At 37.8% G+C, this 24,543-nt stretch overlaps 1 protein-coding gene across 1 annotated transcript in view; it reads right to left on the bottom strand.

Moving 5' to 3' along the window:
• Window positions 1-5,568: 5,568 nt before the first annotated feature.
• CDC42SE2 (CDC42 small effector 2) overlaps window positions 5,569-24,543 on the bottom strand; it is a 56,929-nt gene continuing 37,954 nt past the window's right edge. The window contains exons 3-5 of the mRNA XM_014947647.1: window positions 12,514-12,615; window positions 7,892-8,009; window positions 5,569-7,474 (exon numbers count right to left, since the gene is read on the bottom strand). Coding sequence (XP_014803133.1) covers window positions 7,911-8,009; window positions 12,514-12,615 — 201 coding nt within the window. The 3' untranslated portion in view covers window positions 5,569-7,474; window positions 7,892-7,910. The remainder of the gene's footprint in view (window positions 7,475-7,891; window positions 8,010-12,513; window positions 12,616-24,543) is intronic.

The following is a 24,543-nucleotide window of genomic DNA, read 5'->3' as shown; positions in this document are numbered from 1 at the left end:
TCATTCTTAGAGAAGAATCATAGAATCATAGAATCATAGAATCGTCTAGGTTGGAAGAGACCCTTGGGATCATCGAGTCCAACCATCTACCCTACTCTACAAAGTCCTCCCCTACACCATGACCCTTAGCACTGCATCTAAACGTCCCTTAAACACAGCCAGGGATGGTGACTCCACCACCTCCCTGGGCAGCCTGTTCCAGTGCCCGACCACTCTTTTGGTGAAAAATTCTTCCCTAATGTTCAGTCTAAACCTACCCTGTTGGAGCTTGAAGCCATTCCCTCTCGGTCTGTCACTAATTACCTGTGAGAAGAGACCAGCACCAACCTCTCTACAGTGTCCTTTCACGTAGTTGTAGAGAGTGATGAGGTCTCCCCTAAGCCTCCTCTTCCTCATACTAAACAGTCCCATGTCTCATGACAGTATGTATGTAGGGGTTAGCATGGGCCACTGCATCTGTGTAGGTCAGAACAGTTTAATTTTGCTGTGTTTGGGAATGCAAGTGTGTTTTAAGAGGCTGAAAGCCTATTTGAAATTGTTTTGGTAAGCAGTCACGTTGATGTAACTTTGCAGCTCTAGTTGCGTTAGCCACAGTATTTCCTTCTGTCATGTATTTCCAGTGCTCTGTTTGTGATTCAGAGAATGCTCAGAGAATTCAGGAGGCTTTTAACCGAAGCATGCCACGGCAATTTATTTCCCATCTGAGGACTGGGCTGGGTGCATCTTGGCAGTACCTGAGGAAAATAGCATCTGTACAATTGCATATAGATGTAAGCAGACGGAAGTAGGTGGTTCTAGTTAATAAAAAAAATAAATACTGAGACTTGGGCCTGTAGCAGCCATATCATCCAGATGTTGTCCAGCTTCAACAAATAGGTTTGGAAATAGACTTCTGAATGTTTTTTTAAGAGATGTGGAGCTGCATGGGCATCCACAGCCCATATATGTTCACATTAAGAAAAATAGTTTGCATTTAATACAGACTTTTAAAATTGTCAAGGAGTCTCATTTCCCAGCTGTGTTCACCATGCAGCCCTGTTACCCTGGGCTACTTCTACTCCGCCTGTTGTAATGGCTCCTGCTTATGCCAGCTGGAAACCAAGCATCTGCTCCAACTTACAGAAGAGTAATTGGCTTGGAACCTACTACCTAAAACAGTGAAAAATGATCAAGCCTTGCTGCACTGGGCTCTGGCTCGGACACCTATCAAAGTTTACTTTGTCCCTGACTTACCCTCCTTTCTTTTCACTCAGCCACTGTTACTACCTACGCTCCCGACAGCTTCCCATCCTTCCAAACCCAAAGAGCTGCTCACTGAAATGTGATTGATGATTCCTTATTTCCGTCTTCTGAAATGTTTTTCTCTTTTATGAATGTGAATTGAAATGCTGCACAACACCCCCACATCCATGCATCATCTCTGCTGCTTAATGCACACACCATATACGAGATGATTTTTACTGCTCCAGTAGGTGAAACTGTGACAAGCGGAAAAAGTTGTGGAATGCCAAAATGTACATTAGCATTAAGCACCTGGAAAGTGTACTCTTCTCCAAGGATTATGATCCTTTGCATATTTTATTGCTAGTGTACAGATGATTTCCAAAGGTAAAATCTTTCAGAATAGCCATTTCCCATGTGTTGCCACATTTCATGAAATCTGAGGACTTCAAAATCAATTCCAAGTAATACTCATCTTCCTCCTAGAGGCAAAATTTTAAGAACTAGCCTTGCATCACAGCTGACCTCACACATTTGGTAAGGGACCATGGTGAGTGACAGCAGGTGGAAAAGAAAAACCCCAGGACATGTGTGGTGCGTGAGGACTCCTCACACCTTTGCTGTATCAACAGGAGTCTTTAATCTGAGCTTCCCACCAGGAAATTCACAAATGCAAAATATGTTTATATTGTCTAGCAGGTATTTCAAATCAATTAAGACTGATGTAATGGTGAGAGATTTAAAAAACAAACCAAAAGCCAACAGCCTCTTTGTGGCACTGAAGGCATAGCACAGGTGAAACAAAGCACATCCCTGAGAAGCAAGTGCCCGTAACTCTGACATGCAGAGCACTGGAAGAAGACCAGCACTCCCTGAGTGCTGACATCAATATATGAAGCTTCATTTCTGCTACACATTTTGAGGAAAAATAACACGTATCCATAGGGGGTAGCTCACTTTTTCATGCTGAAACTTCTCTTATCCTCAAAGTTACTGTTGGACTGAAAAAGCTTTTTATGACTCTTTCATATACGAACACCTTCCTGGACTGCTGGAAAATCAGATTTCAGTGTTATCTATGAGATCTTGAGCCCTCCTCTGTGCATGTGTCATGGCATGCCAGGAGTGTCTTCTACTACAAGCCAAGTCTAAAAGTGAAGCATCCACCTCACTTGAAAGAACTAATAAAGCAAACTTTTATTTTCTGCTGAGAGGCCCTGTGTCTAAAGACAGATCATCAAATTTTTGGAAAAAAAGAAGATAAACTTGGCTGTAGACAACCCATGCCATGAAAAGCTCTCACAAACAGCTATGTCGTAACAAATGAATGTGCTTTTTGTGTGACAGCTAAATCATTCATAAATGTGCTTATAGCATTCTGGATCATATTTAAATACGCAAGCTTAGTATTACAGCAAATTATTGCCAACTCCACCAGCACTCTGTTTTTTGCCTGAAGTCTGAAATCATGTTGTCTTAGCTTGTGTCAAGGCAGAACATCATGTCTTTTTTTTTTTTTTAATTCAGAAAGGTTGATGCTTTTCCACAGCAAGGTTAGGCTATCAGTGGTCCCCCATGACAAATTTTTCCTGATCCCATGCCACTCACTTTCATGCTTGCTTACTCTGCATAAGCACTAAGAAACTGCTCCAGATTAAAACTAATCAATTTGGACAAAACCCCAACCTTTACTATAGGTCAGTACCCAATGCAGTCAGCTGAGCAGCCAAATCAGTGTCAGTGCTATCACGGACTGTGAGAGTAAGTAGATGGGATCAGTTCCAATCAGTTTTACTGGTATGCCTTTGAAGCACTTCTACTTCATACTGGCAGAGCCAGGACATAATTTTGAATAAGCTTTAATGTCACAGTCACTGTATATGGATCTACAGTCAGGACTACATCATTATAATCTGGGATGCTAAATACAATTAAATCTATCTATTGAGTAGTACATAGTTTTAAATAATTTATATCTGATTTAATAATACTAAGTGATGAGGTGCAGATGTATGACCACTTTGCTTCACGCCATGAATACAGTGAAAATAAACTGGTTTTCTTCTTCTGAAATACTGAAAAGTGCATGCAATTCTTCTCCATTACATAAACTTTTAACGTATGCTCACCAAACTACCATTTGAATATTTGCCAGTATTGCATAAGGTAGGACATCTATCAAGAGCGAGCAGGATGTTTTACTGTGTTTTGTCTGGTCATGTGTTTTGTTTGTTTTCAAGGAATCTAGCCAGAGCTATACATTCACAGTGATGATTTATGAAATATGGCTTCCATTTAGAGAGTGTTATTTGCTCAAATTCATGATAACTTCCAATTATGTTGGCTTATTGCGTCTATACACAGAGATTGCTCCTAATCACCTAAAAGTGAACATTGCAAGGACCATCTAAAATTTACCTATTGCTACTTTGATGCACAGATTTTTTGCCATCAGGAAATGGTTACGTTTTCATTACATCCCTTTCTGGGGAAACTTGATCACTGCTTGGCAATTCCCTCACTCAGTATCTCTTAGCTTCCCATTTTGTGTGCCATCAGTCTCAGGCAGGTAAAATTCTCCAGAAATAAAGTAGCCCAGTGCTGATTACAATTTTTACCTCTTCATACTGTTAGTAGAATAGCTTTACAAGGAAGTCATAGCCTGTGGCTGTAACCAGCATGTTTTTATAGACTTAATACAAAAGAAGCCTCAAACTCTCATGCCAAATACTGAGCCTGTGTCTTTTACTTTGAAAGTGTTTTATATCCTGATGTGTTTGTGCTCATGGGATTGCATTGTACCACTAAATCTGCAGTTTAGTCCAGATTTCATGATCTTATCGTGTTAACAACTGTTTTTAAGGAATAAGAAAATGTTAAAGAGTAAACACTAGATAATATATTACTATGCATAATTGTGCTGTCTTCTGTGATTAGCTGTGATCATAGAAAAAGGGATATGGGAACACAATTGAAATTCAAATAAATGCAATATTCCCAAACAGCAACATCCAGGATCACAATCAGCATGAAATCCTCACCAAAAGCTTCTATTCTGTGGGAATGCGTACTACCCAGGCCTCTTCCATTACACTGTGTTCACAAATATAAAAACCTAATAAAATTTGTTTGGTAAACCCTATGCTGCTTCCTGCTAGTTTCACAAGGGGATTTAGTATGGGTTGTTTTTTTTTTATTATTTTTTTAAGGCATACAAAAAGTACAGTCAATTAATGAAATCTTTGCAGCAGCACACATAGAGATTTTCATAGAAGATGGAGATCAGGAAATTCAATAAAGTGCTGAAGATCTATAGAATCCTTATGAAGCTCAAAAATCACTTTCCATTCTCTAGAAAGGGATTTTCTGGATTTGAAGGGTGGGGTTTTTTTGGTATATCTAATCATGGCAGAGTACTGTGCTACTTGAGACCAGGACTATGTTCAGAAACTTAGTTTCTAATGCAGCACCTTCTTAAAAATAGCACAAAAGGGATGAATTGACTCATATAACTGCTTGAGGCAGCTAAACCGACTAAAGACTAAGTGTAAACAGACTGGCTTCTTCTTTCAGAGATCAAAACCCCTGATTTTTATAGATGGTTACATTAAAACATCTGCTTTTCCAGACACATCTTTGTAGACAGTACTAAACTTCTATAATCTCAGTAATTAAAGAACCCTCTAGTTGACTGATATCTCATGACTTTATTGTGATCTTTCTTTCCCTTTAGAACTATCTTTTTTCCTCAACTACCAATTTCAAGAACTTGCCATGAGTTAAAGAATTAATTATCAGTCTTTAAAACAATGTAGCGTGAAGTTTAAACTAGTAAATCAGTGCTTAAGGAATTAACTTTCAAAGTGTCAAATATAAAAATTAATTGAGCCAAATAAAGAGTAGACAATATAGTGCCTTACAGGTATATGTAATGCAGATGTGTAAATTATGATGCTTAGTTGTATAATTAAGTCTTCTACTGACCACTACAGTAATCTGCATAACAATCAAGAAAATAACATACATACCAGCTGCAGTCAAAAGGAAATAAATCCTGTATATAAAGTTTTCCAATGTATGTTTTAAGAAACCTTCCAATGAAGATCCCTGCAGAAGCCCCTGGCATACATTTTAAGTCAATGCAACTCAAGTGCCAATAAAATTAAGGTTTAATCCATTTCACAACAAAAGGGTCAAATGGCATGAAAAAACCTGAAGCCTGCAAATTACTTATTGACACTAATAGGTTACTTGTCAGAGAATTTTCGTCACAAACTTGTCCATAGGCTGCAAGTATTTTCTAATGAAAATGTAACTTATGAAAAAGAAAAAGGGTAGGCCACCAACTGAAAGAAAACATTTATTGAATCAAAGTCAATACTTTCCTTTTAATATCTACAAGCCAACACTGAACTGACTTTATTCAAGAATGAACACAATGTACAAAAAAAGTGTGTCTGTTATAAAAATATGTCAAATTTTTTCCTGGCTATTGAGCTGAAAACATTTTGACAAGTGCAAGATAGGTTTGGCAAGCAAATGTAAGCCCCTATTACCAATGACAAAGTTCAAATAATTTTATAGTCATAGTATATTTAGGACTCATTGATAAAGTGGCATTGAAAATGTTGACCCCTAAGAAAACATATATCACTGCACTGCCAGCTTAACATCTTGATCTTCTTTTGTCATGAATCAGTACCTTTATCAGTGAAGACTACCCAACCTAATTCAAACTATTCAACCAGGTAATTGACACCTACCACTGGAATACAACCTAGGGAAGGTTAACCCTATATTTTGTGTGTTGCTTGCAAACTGAGAGAGAAGAGTAGGTAGGTTCATACACGCTTAAATCAACCTGACAGCTGTTGCAATGTGAAATCAGGCAAAGGATGGAAAAACAATAATTTATGACAGCAATCTGTAGTTATGAACACATGTGTGTTTACATATAAAAATGGGTCTGAATAGGCTCAGTTATTGTTTGGATGTTTTTGGGTTTTTTTTTCAGATAAAAATTTAACTCAACCAGGACTCTAATCATTGACTTCTCTCAAACCACCACCAAGGAGGAAAAAGGGGACCATTTACAGAGATAATCTGAAAACAGTGCAATATTAAAATACAATTTCACAACATGTGAAAGAAACATGCTTTGGAACCTGAGCAAAAGGCATTTACTGACTTAGTAAAAAGTCACCCTGTATGTTGTTTTCATTGGCATCTGTTCTGCCAGATTAGAATGTTGCTCTTAGCAACTTCCATGGCCCCTAAATATTTAGTACACAGAAACTGCCAACTACTTAGAGAGGTCTACCAAACTTTTCAGCTAATATTTCAGGCAGTCTGACATGCTGCTACTGGAAATGACCATACAGCTTAAAATCAAGAAAAATTACAGAAAGAAAAAGCAGCAGCCAAACATGATGCTTTTCTTTTTTAAATAGACTAACGCGCTTCCACAACACTTAGATACGGTACTACACTGGTTTACAGTCTCAAGGTCAGCTCTTTTAAAATAAATATACTGAACATTTACAACAAATGCCTCATGAATGCAAGCTCTCTCTTTATTATTTCAAGACCAGTTGGATAAAAACTAAAATAAAGACATAACTCTGAAGCAGCTAAGTTACAAGTCCTTTTTCAGAAACAGGCATGACTTGGTGCCACAGCAAAATTTTTCACCAGTCTACAGGAAGCTTTTTTTTTTTTTTTTCCTTCTAGCACCAAGCAGGCCACCATACAAAGCAACCTCACAAAGCATGCGGTTGTCTACTCTGCTGATTTTGTATGAAATAGTAATTTGTGCTTGCAGGTCCTAGACCTTTCCAAAATGGGTATGAACAACAGATGATTGACGACATTAATCAAAACTCACTCATTTCTAAATTACTTGAGTGAAGAAAAGATTAAAGACTAAAAAGCAACGGAGTGTTGCGCATTAGTATTTGTGAGGGATGAGGAAAGCTAAGTTTGGTGCTTTAATTTGCCTTAAACAAAAAGCTAAAAACAATCCTATACAGCTCTATGTCCATGATACTGGTAGAGGCCAATGTGTGCATGCCACTGAAAGGCACGGTTGGACCAATCTGATAAATGGCATCATCAGAGCAGAACAGCAACTTTTCACTGGAATAATCACAAAGGGTGAATAATGAGCCATCACTTCTCTTGTCATGAGCACAGAAAGCAGTCACCAAGGCAAAAGAGGGGACACAGGAAAGAAGATACAGGAACTCACATAAACCTGGAAGACAGAAAACACACAATAAGCTTTTGAACATTCTGAGTAACCATTTTCCTTCTGTAACATTGCTATTCATTGATTTAACACACTATATATTATACTTAAATGGATGGAACCAAAAATGGTGCCCTAATCATATCACAGTATTCTTCTGAAATTTGTTATACAACTAACTTCACTTGTGAAGATTTACCTACAATATCATCTCAGGTATAAAACAGGCTTATGGAAGGACTGATGCAATCAGGAGGACAATCGCTTGTTCATTGCATAAAAAAATAGCACGCTTACATGGTATTGAAATTTCTACTCAGAACTGCATTCTTAAATTGGGCATCATAAAGACAGAGCTATTTATAGGGAGCTAATTCTTCCTACTACTCTTACAACGCCTAAAAAGCAGAGTGCAGTACTTACTGCAAAGGTTTCCCCAAGGTTATCCTGCCTTTGTATCTACAAGCTGCATCTGAACATTTGCAGACATACCACCTCCATAGCCTCCCTTGGACTGCATTTGGTTCTGAATGGAGCTGACCTGGAGACAGATGGTGGGCAGAGAAAACAAGAAAGGTGGTTAGTGAGGTGTGATGTCTTCTTGTTTCCAACTTTATTTGTTTAGGTTTGGTTTTCAAGTGCTCCTTTACCATTAAAGCTACATTACTTTAGCATGAGGATAGGTGCAGCATAGGCTTGCTGAATCAAGTGCTCCTTTACCATTAAAGCTACATTTCTTTAGCATGAGGATAGGCGCAGCATAGGCTTGCTGAAATTTTCACTTCTTCAGGCAGCTCAGCAGGACAGATGGAAGAACTGATGCTGAGGCTGAGGTTTTCCCTCTCTCCCAAAGAAAACTGGCTGATTCAGGCTTTTACTGAACCACTTGATTGCTCAAAAAAAATTAATCAAATTTCTTACTGGTATCCAACTCTACTCCACCTCAGAAGCCATAAAATACCTTGTTATATGGAAAATGTTCTTTTCCAAGTAAGATAAACCAGAGAACCATATTCAATCTACCAACTTCTCTGGAAATAGCTTATTTTAACCTGATACAAATAAATACATAAAAATCCCCAAGACACACACATAAAGACATGCACTTCATATGGCTTTCATTGCCTTTATCAACAAAAGGGAAGGGAATCCATAGTTCTTTCCTGCTTGTGTTGCATGAGTCAAAATAATAATCTCCAAGTGTCTGAAGGAAGACAACTCCAACCTTACAGGTTTGGCCTTTTTCTCTATACACCGCAGAGAATACATAACAAGTACACAACGAGCACAAAATAACATATTCATTCAAGGCTATAGCTTCTGAAATTGAACTTGCAGCAGATCTTATGCCTGCAGGACACCACTTGCAGTTGTTACATGTATGTTCCTTCACAGAGACCTCAAAACGTCACTAGAAAGCTGTACTAAAACAGCACTGGAGAAATATTAACTTGCATGATATTCTCCTTGTCTACAAGGACAAAATAAGTATATTCATTCCCACAGCAAAGCAAAACACATGCACAAACACAAAATTAATCATCACAACTCTTTCTTACACAATATTTCTCATACCAACGTGAAAAAAAGAACCTGGTTTTGGATCTTTGTCTTCAACAGCATGGCATACTACAGCATGGTCCAAAAGATCTGATTTTTATGTACCCAAGCAGCACAAAGTAAAACCATTTTCAACCTTGGGGCTTTGCTCAAATAAGTGATTCAGCTCCAGCAAAGTGATGTTATATTCACAATTTCCTTCACAGGAAAGTGTTCAGGGCCAATACTCTAGTGGTTCTGACATCATTGACTACAAATTCAGTAAGGAAGTGTGGAGAAGAGCAACCAAGTCACCAGGGTGGTATTTAAGAACTTTCACGTTTCATCAAGCTGGTCATCTTCTTAACCAAGCATCTTCTGTTGCTCATTGGAACAAAAGGAGTTTGAATTTAATATTTTTTTCCTCAGAAAAGAATTAGTCTACATGTAAATGTGTTCTCAAGAATTACTTGAGGATGGCATAAATTTCATCTGAATGAACCCTGCCTCTAGTGATAAAGAGCAAGACCATGTCACTTTCCACCCTGACAACTTGCCTTCATGGCTTTAAAATTTTGGAGAACAGCAAATCAACACAAATTGCAAGGCACTTGCATAAATTTTTATGAGTACTTCTTCTAAAGGTTAGAATATTTTCTCTGGTACTTGAGAGATACAGATAGTAGGCAAGGAGGTATCAGTCAAAAATGCAGAGGCTGTTACACCTAAAGCAAAGAGAGTGCAGCAAAGTAAACTTGATTGCATTAACAGTTTGGTGGCTATTCTGTATATGAAAATTTATGTAGGAGACATACAATATTAAAAACACGGAGCAAAACCAGGTATAACAATTGTAGGCTTATAAGGTGGTATTCTTTCTGAAGCATTGTCCTTTTGAGGCAGTCTTGAGTTACAAGAACAAACACTATGAAATGCAATTATTATTTTTTTCTTTCCTAAAGATCTTCCTTTGATGATACATAACAGTAAGGTTGTTCTCTCTTATACCTAATTTAGATAGGATAAGACTTTGGATGGGGGAGAGGATTGCACCAATTAAAGATCATACAATCTGTTGTGCTGCTTATCTACCTCATTGATTTCCTTCTATCCTTTTCTTTTCTGCCCTTTTCGAATTAGGAAATAGCATAGATGGTCCTTGAGAAAGAAAACAAGGGAAAACGAAAAGAAGGATGGAATACATTAAATCAAAAACTAAACAGGAATATGAAGCAGAAGAAGAAAGAGATTTCACCATGGAATATGAAGATAAAATAAGAAAGTAAGTGACGAGAATGATAAAGAAAGTGCATAGAAGGCTCCTACTGTTTAAGTGTACCTTTGACAAAGGAGCAAGGCACTCTACAGAGAATGCAAACAAGAAAAGCAAAATATTTCAGTAGTCAGAATCTGTACTCAGAATCACAAGGATATATAATGAAGAACAGTGCTGATGAAAAAAAGCACAGAGCAAAGAGTGGATGAAGAACTAAATTTATAGGGGAAAAGTTAATGAAACTGCAGAAGGCTCTCCCAAGGTATTCAGAAGAGAGAAGGCACAAGGAGGTTCACAAAGAAGTCTAATATCCATACTGTAAAGGAAATAAAGCAGCAGAAAACCATTTGAATGTTAACATTGTAATCTTGGAATTTACACTGCGAAGAATGAACACGAGACTGGCTGCAGTATACGACAACAAGTCAACGCAGAAGAGGCAGGAAAATAAGCAGTGTGGAAAAAGTAGAGATTTGTGCATCTGAAGAGAGAGGAGAAAAAAAAAGATTATTTTTTGCATACAGATGCTTTCTATCAGGATTCAGAAAAATCACTGCCCACTGATGCAGTACATTACTAAATGAAAAAAAGAGAGATAGATAGCCAGTTATGACCAGTCAAAATGACAAATTTCATGTAGAGAGAAAATAATGATTACTTACTATCTGGAGATGAATTGGATATCATATAAGGCAAAGGTGAGGGTAAACAGGGGGAAAGTCTGAGGTGAAAGAGCAATCCCCACAAACCTCACATGAGGCAGCTGAGCTGTGAGAATAATGAAGGCTCTCACGGGAGGAACAACAAAGCAAAAAGCTATGTTTTGAAAAAAAACAGAAGCAAGCTGCTCACTTTATTTCCATTTGTAGTGGCTTTAAATATTAATGTAATATAGTGTATTAAATAAGTAATTAACTTTAACTTAATGTTATCAAGTTGAAGTTGTCCATTTAACTTGCTGATAGATGTTTTAGTACAAATCACTTCCAACCCATTATGTTGTTTTTGGGAAAAAGTAGTATTTTCTTTCTCATGTCAGATTCTCTACCTTTGCCCTTCCCCAATATGTACTGAGTTACAAAAGCTTTTGTCTGATCTCAGTAAGCTGTAAACTAGTTGAAACTACAAATGACTTCACCTGCTTACATTAAAACTGCCTCTTTCCTTTATAACTGTCTATTCTGATACCTCTGACAGAACTCTGTCTTCTGTCAAGAACTATTATTCATAATTTTCATCTCAAAATGTTTCTTTCCTTTAAGAAGAATTATTACAGTCAAGAAGTATTTTCCATCATTATCTACATTCCTATGTTGCATATTATTGACCTTAAAAACAGATTGATATTTCACATAAATAGGAAGGTGTACAAAAGAAATCTATCCTCATAAGCTGATTTTCTGCATCTATCTTAGCCTCTGTTTTTCACTTTGAGACAGATAAAAATCTTTATTGCTCCTATCATCTACAGGAAGCCACAACACCTTGCCTGTGACTTCACTGCTTGCTCTGGTGCTCTGGAAATTATTCAGAACATAGAAAAGGACAAAAACAAGGACACTCAAAAATATTTGTGTGTATTATAAAACAAGGTAACTTAGAGTTTTACATGAGCTATACTTAAAATAGCTTCAAGTATTTAAGGTAAGGAATCTAGTCAATTATAAGACACTTTAAAAAGTTTTCTCTAACATAGCCTAGTATATTTTCAAATATATCTCTATTTTACTTCATACATGCCATCAGAAAGACTTTTAAAAAAGTATTCTGCACATAAGAAGTTCCACCTAAACATGAGGACGAACTTCTTTACTTCGAGGGTGGCAGAGCACTGGAACAGGCTGCCCAGGAAGGTGGGGGAGTCTCCTTCTCTGGAGACATTCAAAACCCACCTGGACATGTTCCTGTGCAACTTGCTCTAGGTGGACCTGCTTTGGCAGGGGGGTTGGACTAGATGATCTCCAGAGGTCCCTTCCAACCCCACGTGATTCTGTGATAATCTGCACAATTTATGTAGCATCTACTATGTATTGTCAGTAAATAACAGAAATTTTAAGAATGATATTCCATAATAGATGTTTGGGACTTGGAACTAAGATACTAGCAGGTTGTTCTTCTGTTTTATAGAGATTCTTTCTTATAGCTGAAAGACTCGTTGCTTCAGCCACAATATATATATATGGTGTTCCTGTATTCTAAGGTGAAATATTATTCACTCACTCATGCTTACCGAATTCATTCCACTGAATAGGTCTCCTGATCCTACATGAGCTGTGTGAACAAAGTTTGTTGGCTCCCCAATCATGCTTCGGTCAATCCGCCGTCGTCTTTTCTGAAAGAAAGGTAAAGAAACCATCTAACTGAGAGTCATTGGAAAGCCAAAACCAATGTGTGTCTTAAATGTAAATGTTAAGATATTTCACACACTGTAAGATATTTTCATAGAGTCAAAAAGAGTCCAAATTCCCAGGTTAACCAAGACATTGGTAATACTGTCCTTTCTTTTTACTTGGAGGATCTGGAGCAGATCATTAAAACACTCCTAACATTTGGGCCAACAAAACAGTTTTAAATAACCTTATTACATTCCACAGTTTATTATGCAATATTTGCAACATTTCAGACAGTAAATTCTGCCTATATTTGTATTTAAGTCATGATGTGACAGATAAAATTTGAGCTTTAGTCATTCAAAACAAGAATTAAGGATCAAAGAGTACTAGTATAGTCTATGAAACCACTGGCATACTGATTTTCTGATTTATATGCCATGTCAATTTATGTCACTATTTGTAATATATTTCATGGCGTTGTTTAGAACAATGCCTTGAGTTTGATCAGGGTTAGTCACAGAGCTGTCTTTCCCGAGCCCCATATACTAAGATAACTTCCAGTCTGCGTGATTGTAGAGTGTGAGCTGAAGGGGTGCAGTGTGATAGTAAGGCAGGATGCCAGATTAGGGACTCTGATTCCTGTGCTGTGAGACAGAAGGCAAGAATTGCTTAACCTTTGCCTCTCCTTCTCAGAGTCACAGCTTCATTTTTTAGTGTAATAACACGCAAATGAAAAACTGGCAGCAGTAAGGACTTCCTCTAATTACAGCTTGTTTGGTGCCTGCCTCCAGCTAAGCCTTGGATCTAAAGGAATAAAACAAGAAACCTATTCCTCATTTCCTATGCCAAAGCCAGGGAGCTTACACAGAGCAAACCTTTCAGTGGGCAGTCCTGCATATGCCCGTATCCTGTATTTGACAAAAACCCACAATAGCCATGAAGCACAGTATGAATATCTCAATTCAAGGTGTGTCACACAGAAAACAGTGCAATAGCTAAGAAACTACTTGAGCTCAATTAGAAGCTCCCCACCATCTTAAAGTCCACTCAGTCTTATTTTTAAAGGGATCTCCATTTCTAATCTGCAGTGAGATCATAAGACCACCCAGACTCAAGACATGAAGGTACATGCCTCACAAGTGGGCTAGCTGCTACTGGAACACAGCTACAGATTAAATCTTTATGAATCAGGGCCCACAACTATGAGACTACATCATGGGGTTTAGCCAGCAAGTACAAAACACATTGAATCTTTTCCTGTACCTTTTCCACATGACTAAACCCAGATTTCAGTAGGTTTCAGTACCTTACAACATCATATTAATAGCTGGTATCAGGAGAAACACGTAAAACACTCCTATAGAAATAACAAAACAAAATAATCCAATCTGTGCCAAAACTATGAGTGAATTCTCCACTCCCAACACATTTCTCAAGATCAACCAAATAAAATCATCATAGCTATAAAAATATCTTCATGTAGTTTGAGGGCTTTCACAAATCGAGATGTCTCAATTACAGAAAACATTACTATGGTTCACAGAGCCATAAATAGACACAACAGAATCTATTATCATGTCCCATTGATGGATTAATATTTCCAGAAGAATATATCTAGAAGTTTAGCTCACTTATACATACAACAAACGATTTCTTAAGTTATGCATGGTATCAGCTAGTAAAGTATATGTGACAAACTTGGGGGGAGAGACCCCACACCAGGTTTATGCTTCTACTGGGTAAGAACTGCTCTCTGACATGTTCAGGAGGAGAAGAATCTCCACCAGGTGCAATGATTATTTTAAATCCACATTGTGTATTTACACAATATAGTGTTGTTCATAAGCTATGAGTATGACACGTAAAGAAGCTCTAGAGAGCTATATGAAACACACCACTCCAATTAAAACATTTAAAATTGTCTCAGGTCTGCAGTAGTTTCCCCTCTCTCCCTTCTAAAAAAGTAACAACCAGAGTCAGATTCATTTATATGTCCAAACAATACATCCATGATTTCTTCATTTTAGCATAGTTTTGAAATGCAGGTTTTTTATGTAGAGGAAATGTAGACAAGATCAAAGCTTTCGGAATTTTTTGTTTATTTGTTTTACAAACATCTTTAGTCAACTCAACTTATTTTCCTCCTTTACCTGTTGCTAAGATCCCTGGCATCCCAGTAAATGACTCTGCTAATCATCAGCTAGTCAACCAGTAACCACTAGTTAAACTGAATCACCATCAAACTCTTTTTCTTATCTTAAGCGAGTTTCTTATCAGAGGCCATCAGCCAGATTTGTTTCTTTTAACAAATAACTGCCACTCACTGATGGGTCCAGAGGTATGTAAAATTTCCTTTTTATTCCCCTCTATTTTTGGCTTTCTCCTCTATTTTGGCTTTCTACTTTTGGCTTTTCACTTCAAAAAACAAGTGATCTTTTTCGACTATCTCCAAATGTCGTCCAGAGGCTAGGATGTTCTTTAACTCAAACCACTTCACAGTGATTGCAACAGTTCTGAATTAGACGAGTTCTCTGCTTGTATCTGTACACATAAAAAAAGAAAAGTTTTTGAAATTTTTCTCCTTTGCTCAGTCATGCATCCCTCTCTGCACTTCATGTCAGGCCTTCTGAAAAAAAGAAAAAGAAAAGATATGTAGAGTAACATCAAGGTCTCAAATGTATCAGAAAATATTTGAGTGATGTCACTTAGATCCTAGCAGGCTGATAATTACTTTTCTGGAAGCTGCTAAAAGAAGTCGCAAGTGAAGTCAAACAGAATATCATAGAAAGTTATCCCAAAGTCATGTACAAACTTACACAGGCTGGGGATCAAAAGCAAAGAAATCTCTTCTATCTAGCTGGCAGAAAAGCATGTTCTGTGAAATCTACACCAGATTTTTTGACATAGCTGTGAGATACATATCCCAAATCCAAGTCTGAGTGAAATACGTGACACACAGCACTTCAAAGGACCATGCAACACAAAAGCCTGCATGGATTTGACCTACAGAAGTCTCCATCTCAGTCCTCAAATGGAAGTGGTAATGCGGGTGCAGAAAAGGAACATGCCCTCTAAGCAGAAAGTGATACACGATAAAAACTGAAGCAATTCAGAGGGGATGGTAAGTTATTGCCATATTGTAAATGAGTATTTTCTGAATACAATGCTTCTTTATTGAAATTCTCACATATGGCACTTTTCTCCTACAATTTAATTCATCTCCACTTTGCACACAAGAAAAACTGCCAACTCCTTTTCCCCATGCAACAATACTCTTTACCCAGCTGTATGTGGTCCTGGCTTTTTACATCTTAGGATCTCAGTCAAGTAAACTGTAAGAAACCAGGCAACAGACTACCCGCTGCCCTCAATGATAGTCTACCATAGGGAATAGACAGAGCACACCTACGCTAAAAACAAAGTAGTGGCAGGGGCAGACTGGAACTTTGCATCTCATATTAAGAATACCAAATTTTGGTATTTATGTCACAAGTAGTAAATCTTTATCATTCTTCTCTAAAGCTAACACAGATACAGTTGCTTTTCTATTGGGGAGAATATTTTATTATTATTTATTAATATCATCAAGCTACCCCACGGCAACGATAACACTTTCCTATTGCTAACTTTGTAACATTTACCAAAACAAGTGTCATTTTTCATCACTGCATTTCAATATATATAGTTTTGTGTTATTTTATATGCAGTAGAAATACATTACACATAATGTATTTATGTATTACATAACAATATACATGAATATATCATATATTACATTTCAAGGCATTTTTCTGTCACTCCATGCTTATCTATGCTCCAAGAGGTGAAGTACACAGTAAACTAAATTAGAAAAGTAATAGCATGCTGATCTGATCTATCTAGTCTAGTCTTGTTCAACATGTTTCCAACCAGACTCAAATCAATATAAAGTGATCCACCTTCTTTTTTTGACACAGTTCTTATCGTCTTTCATTCTAGCTATCTGTAGAAGAGAAACTTTCGTTCAAATTTGTCATGTCAAATTTGTCGTTTCTCCTTATTCTCCTTATTCTGTAAGACTAGATTTATTATTTTTCATGATGTTATTTTGGGTTCTCTTTTATTTCAAGACAAAATTTGTATTTGCTTGCCCCAAAGACACACATGCACAAAATCTAAGAAGTGACACTTACTGAGACATAATTCCTGTGCTTTCTAGTGCCCCTTTCAGAATAAAATGATGAGAAATTTCTTTTGTATTTTAACTTCAAAAGAGGCTTGACATGTAATCAAAGAAAAACGAAACAAAAAACCAAAATATTGGGCTTTAGCACCTCATCTGATGCAGAATAAAAGCATAAACTTCCCAAGATTAATTTTCCAATCTCTAATTTCAGACTATTTTTTAAAAAAAGTATTCTTTAAAAGGAGTGCAGATTGTGTAAATCAAGGTATTCATAATATTCCACATTAGAGTGGGCATAGCAGGAGCATTTGAGTCTTCAGTGGGCCCCATTCACCTGCCAGAATTGTCTTCATCAAGTCAGCAATGCTTACAGTTGGCTTGCAGGCTCAGTAACTTAGATAAGACAAAAAATAGTTTTTTGGTTTTTTCTTACATGTTTACTGTCATAAAACAGGCTTATCTCTCTTGGCAAGAAGATAACTAAAGAACGTTTAATTCCTATCTGAAGTCTAGTTCAAGACTTAATAAATTTACTTGTCCTACTGGGAAACTCTCGCTGCTGGACAGAGTGAATGATCCATCTGGACGGTATAAAGAGTTCAGCTTTGCAGAATGAGTTCCTGTGGTCAGAGAATGACCACTTACATTTATTACCTCCCCAAATTTTTCTCTTTTCAAAGCAGAAAGACAACTGTGAATTCATAAAAACTAGAAAGTTACTTAGCTTTTAAACTTGTCTCCACAACATGAGGGTCATTTTTTCAGACTGCTCAGTTACTGCTATCTCAGACATTAAAATGTGTCCCTGCATCAGATACAGTAAGATGCAAATCACTCTCTAGGATAGCTCTTTGCAAGCTTGACTTTTAAATAACAGCAAGGTAATTTGAACATAATGAAGTATAGTAAATTTTAACCACATCATCTAATCCTTTGCCACACTAAGAGATCTAGAGTTAATACCTCTATCCAAATCCCAAACTCTCCTAAAATAAAATAAATCCCAGTAGAGCCACCAAAACTGCTGTTCTTATGGCAGACAGTACAAAAGAAATCAAGGAATACATTCCTGGTTATCCTCTGTTCCTGCACAGTGCATTTGTTTTTATGATTAGGACTTAGTTGGCTCATACATCTAAAACAGTATGGACACACCATCAAGACAGTAAGTATGGGATTTGCTAATTTTTATTTTTTATTTCTTAAATTGAAACTTTCGGATTTATATGGAGGCTTATAGCGACTGTGTTTGACCGTCTTTCAAAAATAACCCTCAAACAGCAACCCTTTTTTGGAGGACTTCTGTTGTCATTCATTCTAGTGTTAATTTCAAGCTAACCGAATGCAAAAAGCAAGTTCTTTTAATCTGCTAATTTACTCTCTTCATGACCAGTCAAGATAGGTATCTCATAACCTTATTCCAAGGACAAAGTGATCTGTTAGACTTTTCAATGATATAACTCTGTTGAAATAGAGCTGTTTGCTAGCTTTGTACTCAAGAACTCCGCTGAAACTTCAAAAGCAGTGCAGGCCAAAGATAAAACTAAGATAGAAACCTAAAGAGACGATTTAATCAAAGACAAGAGAGTTAACCATTTCAAGATAGGGGATTTGGATGGTTCAGGAGAAACTGTAGGAGAGAAAATACCCTTCATTTTATTTTCTTTATTTGATCTCTCCTACTTTTTATATCTGCTCTAAAAAGAGCACCAGCAGCAAAAGAGTCCTTATGCTGTGCCACCCAGCCAATCCTCCACATGCTAACACACAGGAAGAGCTAGATACTTGCTCAGAACAGGAGGTATCAAACCACCCTGTAGAGGTGGCTTTCTGTCCTCCCACATACCTGCTGTTCTGCTCCCAAAATAGTCTGATGTGCACAGGATGGCTGGCTCCCTCTCAAGACAAGCTGTGGCCTGAGTTACATGTCTGGGTTCCCCATATTGACCCACCAAAATTACCTAAAAAAGTCTTAAAGACTGTCTTTCATCAAACCCTACGTAAAGGGGCTGAAGAGGTAAGGGTGTCTGTTGTACATGTTTTTGGTTTTTTCCTCCCTAATTGGGAACCTAGAGATTCATGGTAAAAACAACAAAAAGCATGTCCATAAAGCTGGAATGCTTCCTATATTTTTGAAGAAGAAAAGGCATGCCTCCTAAACATTTCCCTGACTATTGTAGTATTTTTCCTTTTTTTTTGCAGCTTTTTAAACCTATGAGCTTACAGTGCCAATTCCATCATTTATTCAATCTGCACTATATGAATGTTAATGAAATTAAAGAGACATTACCCACAGTAATGTTAAAATTCCAGCCAGGCACTAGCATTTGTGCTAACATTTAATTTAATTTTTGAACTATAAAGTGACACTGACTTTACTGAACTGCAGGAGAACACGTACTCTTTGACGAAGCAAGGATGATGAACTAGACCTTTAAGTCTCAAATGCCTTAGGTCTGCTATACAGAAGAAACACAGAGAAGCACAACTAAGATATTATGGAAGATAAATTAAAATGCTAGCTAAACCACCATATTTCAGTGACAGATTTTTTCTAAAACAGTAACTAACTTAATGGGTATCTAAGCCAAGCATAGTGATGTTCTAACCAGCACTGTGATCTTTATCAGCTGTGAAACACCAAAAAATCTACCATTACTAACATAGTTCCTTACCTGGGAAGTTTCTAGCAGATTGCTTAAAGAGTCTTGAGTGCTTATGGATCTTACAAACTATGGCTTTATCAGTACAAAAGCAGGAGGAAACCAGGAGAGGTTTTCATGCCTGGTGTTAGGCAACAAAGATAAGTAGCAGTCCTTCAGCACACTCATCTTTCATCAAGTTTTCCAAAAATTCAGGATGCTACCTAACTTCTCTAGCTAAAGGAGAGTTAGGAAATTGAGACAAAAGATTGACAAGAGGTACATTTTTAATGTAAGCTATTACAATAAGCATCCAATAAATTGGTTATCAAATGTATACTGGATTTAGACTTAAGGCAAAATCACTTGGCATTTGCTGACTCAAGTTGCAAAAAAAGAATGAGCAAATTTGGTTGCTTTCTGAACTCCCAAGCAGTTCCATTAATATTTAGAAAAAGACAAAAGTAAAGGGAAAATAAAATAATCTAAAATTGCAGAGAAGCTGACTTTATAAAATGTTCCAGCCTGATTTTAAGTACAACTTCACATCATGTTAATCTATTTTGCACATTAATATCTCAAACAGGATTACATATTGCTATCTCAAACAGCTCCTTTGCTTTTAGCAAATTAGGCATCTTCTTGAATCTTTTGATGTGTACACTTTTTTCATCTGTTTACACAAAGTTCCATTGTATTATGATGGTGTTAGTTATCATATGACAAAACTGGCAACTGTAGCTTATGTTTTCTAAATAAATAGGAAAATTTGCCAGATGAGGTTAAATGACTCTGAAAGACAAAAGGTCCTTTAAGAAATGTGTTTAGCTCACACACTAAAGGGAACTTGTTCCATTCCAGATGTTTAAACCAACTTTAAGTCACATAGTAAATCAGAATGAATACCTTGGTATAGCTAGTAAGTACTGTGCTTTTCAAAATACACATTAGCACAAATTTAACTGACATTTATAGTTTGTAACTTAGTTGTCATGTTATACCACAAACTAACTTATCTTTCCAGTAAGTTTATTTTCATTACTTTTGGTGATTAATGCCCCCTAAAACAAACCAAAAAAACCTACCCAAACCAGTCATCTTAGATAATACTACTGGTTTTCTACTATACAGTTTTCTGTTTCTTTAATTCTTTAGACAGACTACGCAGTCTGATTTTAGAGTGATGGATAAAAACACAGCAGCGCGTGATGAAAGGAACAAGTCTGTGATACTGGCTTGTGGTATCTCAGCAAAAAACAGAACTTAGCATTTAACTCTTTTCTTACAGTTGCCAAGCTGAGTAACTTCCAACATGTTAGCTATTGCTTGGAACAAGTACTTGCTTATTACCAACCTGCACAGCTGGAAACAAAGCTTATCACTGCACCTTTTAGAGTGAATCCAGAGCTGTGACACAGGTAAGGGACAAAAATTCTGCTGCACATGGTATAGAAGGAGAGACTGAAAGAGTGGGTTTGTTCACTCTTAAGAAAAGAAGAAACATCTGCTTATGGTCTTAACGGTCTTCCATTACCTAAATGGAGGGCACAGTAGACAAATAGACTTAGAGGTGAACAGTGATAGTATGAGAAGCCACAACCTGAAGTTGCAATATAGAAAATACTGATTAAATAATAATTGAAAACAATTGTTATGTAGGTGGCCAAACACTGGACCAAGAACACAATGAAAATGAATGCCCATCCTTGGAGATCCCCAGAACACAACTGGAGACGGCTGTGTGAAAGCCAATCTAGGTGGTTCTACTTTGAATAGCTGCATTGCACTAGACAGCATCCAGAGATCTCTTTTCACCTAGATTATTTTCCAAGTCTCTAACTTCAGCTGGTGATGAAGAGGAAGAATGTAGAGCAGGCTGGAATTGACTTTGCTGTAATACAGATGCACTATGTACTGCCCAGTGATCAAAACCTACCTATTTCATTCAACAAAAATCTTAAAAAGGAAGTCCTTTCAAGGAGTGTTCTGCTTTCCCTGGCAAAACAAAGGAATCCTGGCTGCCTTGTCCAACCTCCTATCAAAAGTAAAGCTCCAGTTCTAAGCATGTACAAACACTTTTGCATAGTCTAGCTGAGGCATGCCACAATTCCACAGGTCTCGAGTATAAGCAATCATTAACTATTTAAATTTCATCAAGTCAAAAAGTGCCCTATATTCCTAATTAATTTGTCAAATTCTACTCTTCTAAATACAGCCTTGTTGAAAAGAAGTATTCAGGAGCTGAAGCAACAGGTCATTACTCTTCCACTAACTGCACTAAGAACACGCACAAATTTTGTTGAGGACAAAGTCCCAGATGCATTCTGTATTCAGAATTTGCTGCCAGACTCACAACTAGATCAACAGCCCATCCACACAACCACTTCAGAGGCAATGTTGGCTGCTCATAATGTTCAGAAAAATCTTTCCACTTACTAATTTATTTCTGTGGCAAGCCTATTCTTCCTCGTTTTGCAGTTCTTCAGCACTAAGTTATCTCTGATAAATTTACTACTGTGAGAGCAGAATTTCTATTATTGTATTATTGTATCTCTTACTTGCATACTTTTTGACACCATTCCTTCAGTCTAGTACTGGCAATTCTGAAGTTGGATCCAACATAGAAATCCAGGAAATATAGTGGCTTTCTTAGTGTTTCAGGGCTAATGACCTTGCCAGAGTAAGCCCATATTTAGGAGTTTCTTAGAATAGGAAGAATCGGAAAGCACAGTTCTTTAACAGTCAGCAAAACTGGGGAAGCTTTGGCACTGCAACACTGAGCACCATGGAGGTCTCTCAGACTCCTCCAGGTTCTTGCATTATTGACAACTTCAGGGCAACTGCTTCTCAGTTCCTCATGTGTAGTCAGCTTCTATCAAAAACAAGATACAGCAAACATCAGCCGATGGCTACAGATTCACAGTCACTGGCAGTTAAAAAAACAGAATGAAGAGAAGAAAAAGCAATAATCATACCGAACAAAACCAGTTTTTTCTGAAGAGCTGGAGGCTGGGAATTTCTAAATTGGGTGCATAACAATAAGCGTAGATTATTTATAGTAAATACTTTTCCTTTTATTCTTCAGCAAACGGAACCATATGATACCTAAAAAGATAGGTACACAACTCCATGTTCCCAAAACATAATTGAACACATAATTGAATAGTAATTGTTGGTAGGAAAATATCTACTGTTCCTAAATTTAAAAAACCTACCAACAACTAAGCTACAACACTACCACTTTGTTTCACAGCCTGAATGTCAGGTACCCTTTTACCTGGCACAGATCTCCAACACACACTAACACATGTCTCCAGTGGACTCTGGCAACTATGCAAAAAAAAAAAAAAAAAAAAAAAAAACTTAAGACCATTTTTCATTGAAGTGTGGATGAGAAATAATCTTGGGGAAAAGAAGAAATGAAAGATTTTGACATGTCAAAAAAAAAGGTCACCCTTATTTTTAATCAGCCCTCTGGTCCTTTCCCTGGATGAAGGTATCATTGTCAGACTCGGGCAGGCAAGGTGGGAGGGAAGAGCTCTGCTGCTGTAACAGATTGGTTTCTGCATGGCATATAGCAGACTTCTCAGATGTTTCCCTCAAGGTGACAGTGGGGGTCAGCCACCGTGTAACCTGGAGGAACTGCTTCTTGGGCAAATGGAAATCATAAGTACCGAATAGCATATTTCACAAGTAGGATAAGTTTAGGTCAAAGCCACCAGGCATTCCCTGTCTGACTGCCCCGATTCTTCAGTTGACAGAGATAACGTAAAGCATTGCCCTTCAAAAGAAAGGGCCACATAGTTCATTCCTACGCGTTCTTTTTCGCTCAGCACCTCAACTTGTAGGAAAAAAACACTTTGTTTGGGAACAGTGTTTTACCAGTGGAAACACCTTTAGTCTATATGCACAACATCCCATTTAAAGCAAATGATCCTGTAAGGGAAAAACAGAGAAAAGAGGTGAGAAAGCGACACCTTTTTAGATCACAGCCTTAGGATTAAACATCTGCATTGCAAATCTCCTTTTTGTCAGTTTATTGTCATAAACCTTTACTGTTGGAATATTTCTCAACGTGTAATTCCTTAATCTTTTGAAAACAATAGCATGTGTCCCAGGTACTTGTAGCAAACAGCGATCTGGTTGCCTGTGTTTTTTGTTGCCCGAGTTTAAAGAACTTACTGTATATTAAAAATTCCTACATACTGCAATTGCTGGCACTTATCAGATAAGGAAGTCATAAGATGCACAGCCTGAATGTCAGGTACCCTTTTACCTGGCACAGATCTCCAACACACACTAACACATGTCTCCAGTGGACTCAGGCAACTATGCAAAAAAAAAAAAAAGAAAAAAAAAACCAAACACACCAACACCAAAACACAAAACACAAAACACAACACCCCACCACATCACACCCACCCACAAACCAATCATCTCGGGCACTAGAGCATTCCCTGAAGAGCCATGTCTACATGTTTCTTAAATACCTCCTCCAGGGATGGTTACTCCACCACCTCCCTGGGCAGGCTGTTCCAGTGCCTGACCACTGCCTCAGGAAAGTAATTCTTCCTAATATCTAATCTAAACCTCCCCTGCCCCAACTTCAGACCATTTCTTCTGCTCATTATTCCCTTGGGAGAAGAGGCCAACCCCCACCTCTCGACACCCTCCTTTCAGGGAGCTGTAGAGGGCAATGAGGTCTCCCCTCAGCCTCCTCTTCTCCAAACAAAACATGCCCAGTTCCCTCAGCCTCTCCTCATATGTCTTGTTCTCCAGGCCCCTCACCAGCTTGGTGGCTCTCCTCTGGACACGCTCCAGCACTTCAATGTCCTTCCTGTAGTGAGGGGCCCGGAACTGAACACAGTAGTCGAGGTGAGGCCTCACCAGTGCTGAGTAGAGAGGCATGATCACTTCCCTACTCCTGCTGGCCACAGTATTCCTGATATAGGCCAGGATGCTGTTGGCCGCCTTGGCCACCTGGGCACACTGCTGGCTCATGTTAAGCTGGCTGTCCCCCAACACTCCTAGGTAAATGCCTCAAGCTCGCTTCACCATTTTACTGAGTTTCCTTGAATTTCTGTGAAGATCCATGGACACAGGCATTTGAGTAGCTGCCT

The sequence above is a fragment of the Calidris pugnax genome, unplaced genomic scaffold (genome assembly GCF_001431845.1).
Source record: "Calidris pugnax isolate Ruff unplaced genomic scaffold, ASM143184v1 scaffold156, whole genome shotgun sequence".
NCBI lineage: Eukaryota > Metazoa > Chordata > Aves > Charadriiformes > Scolopacidae > Calidris > Calidris pugnax.
This window is presented reverse-complemented; position numbering and strand designations above follow the sequence as displayed.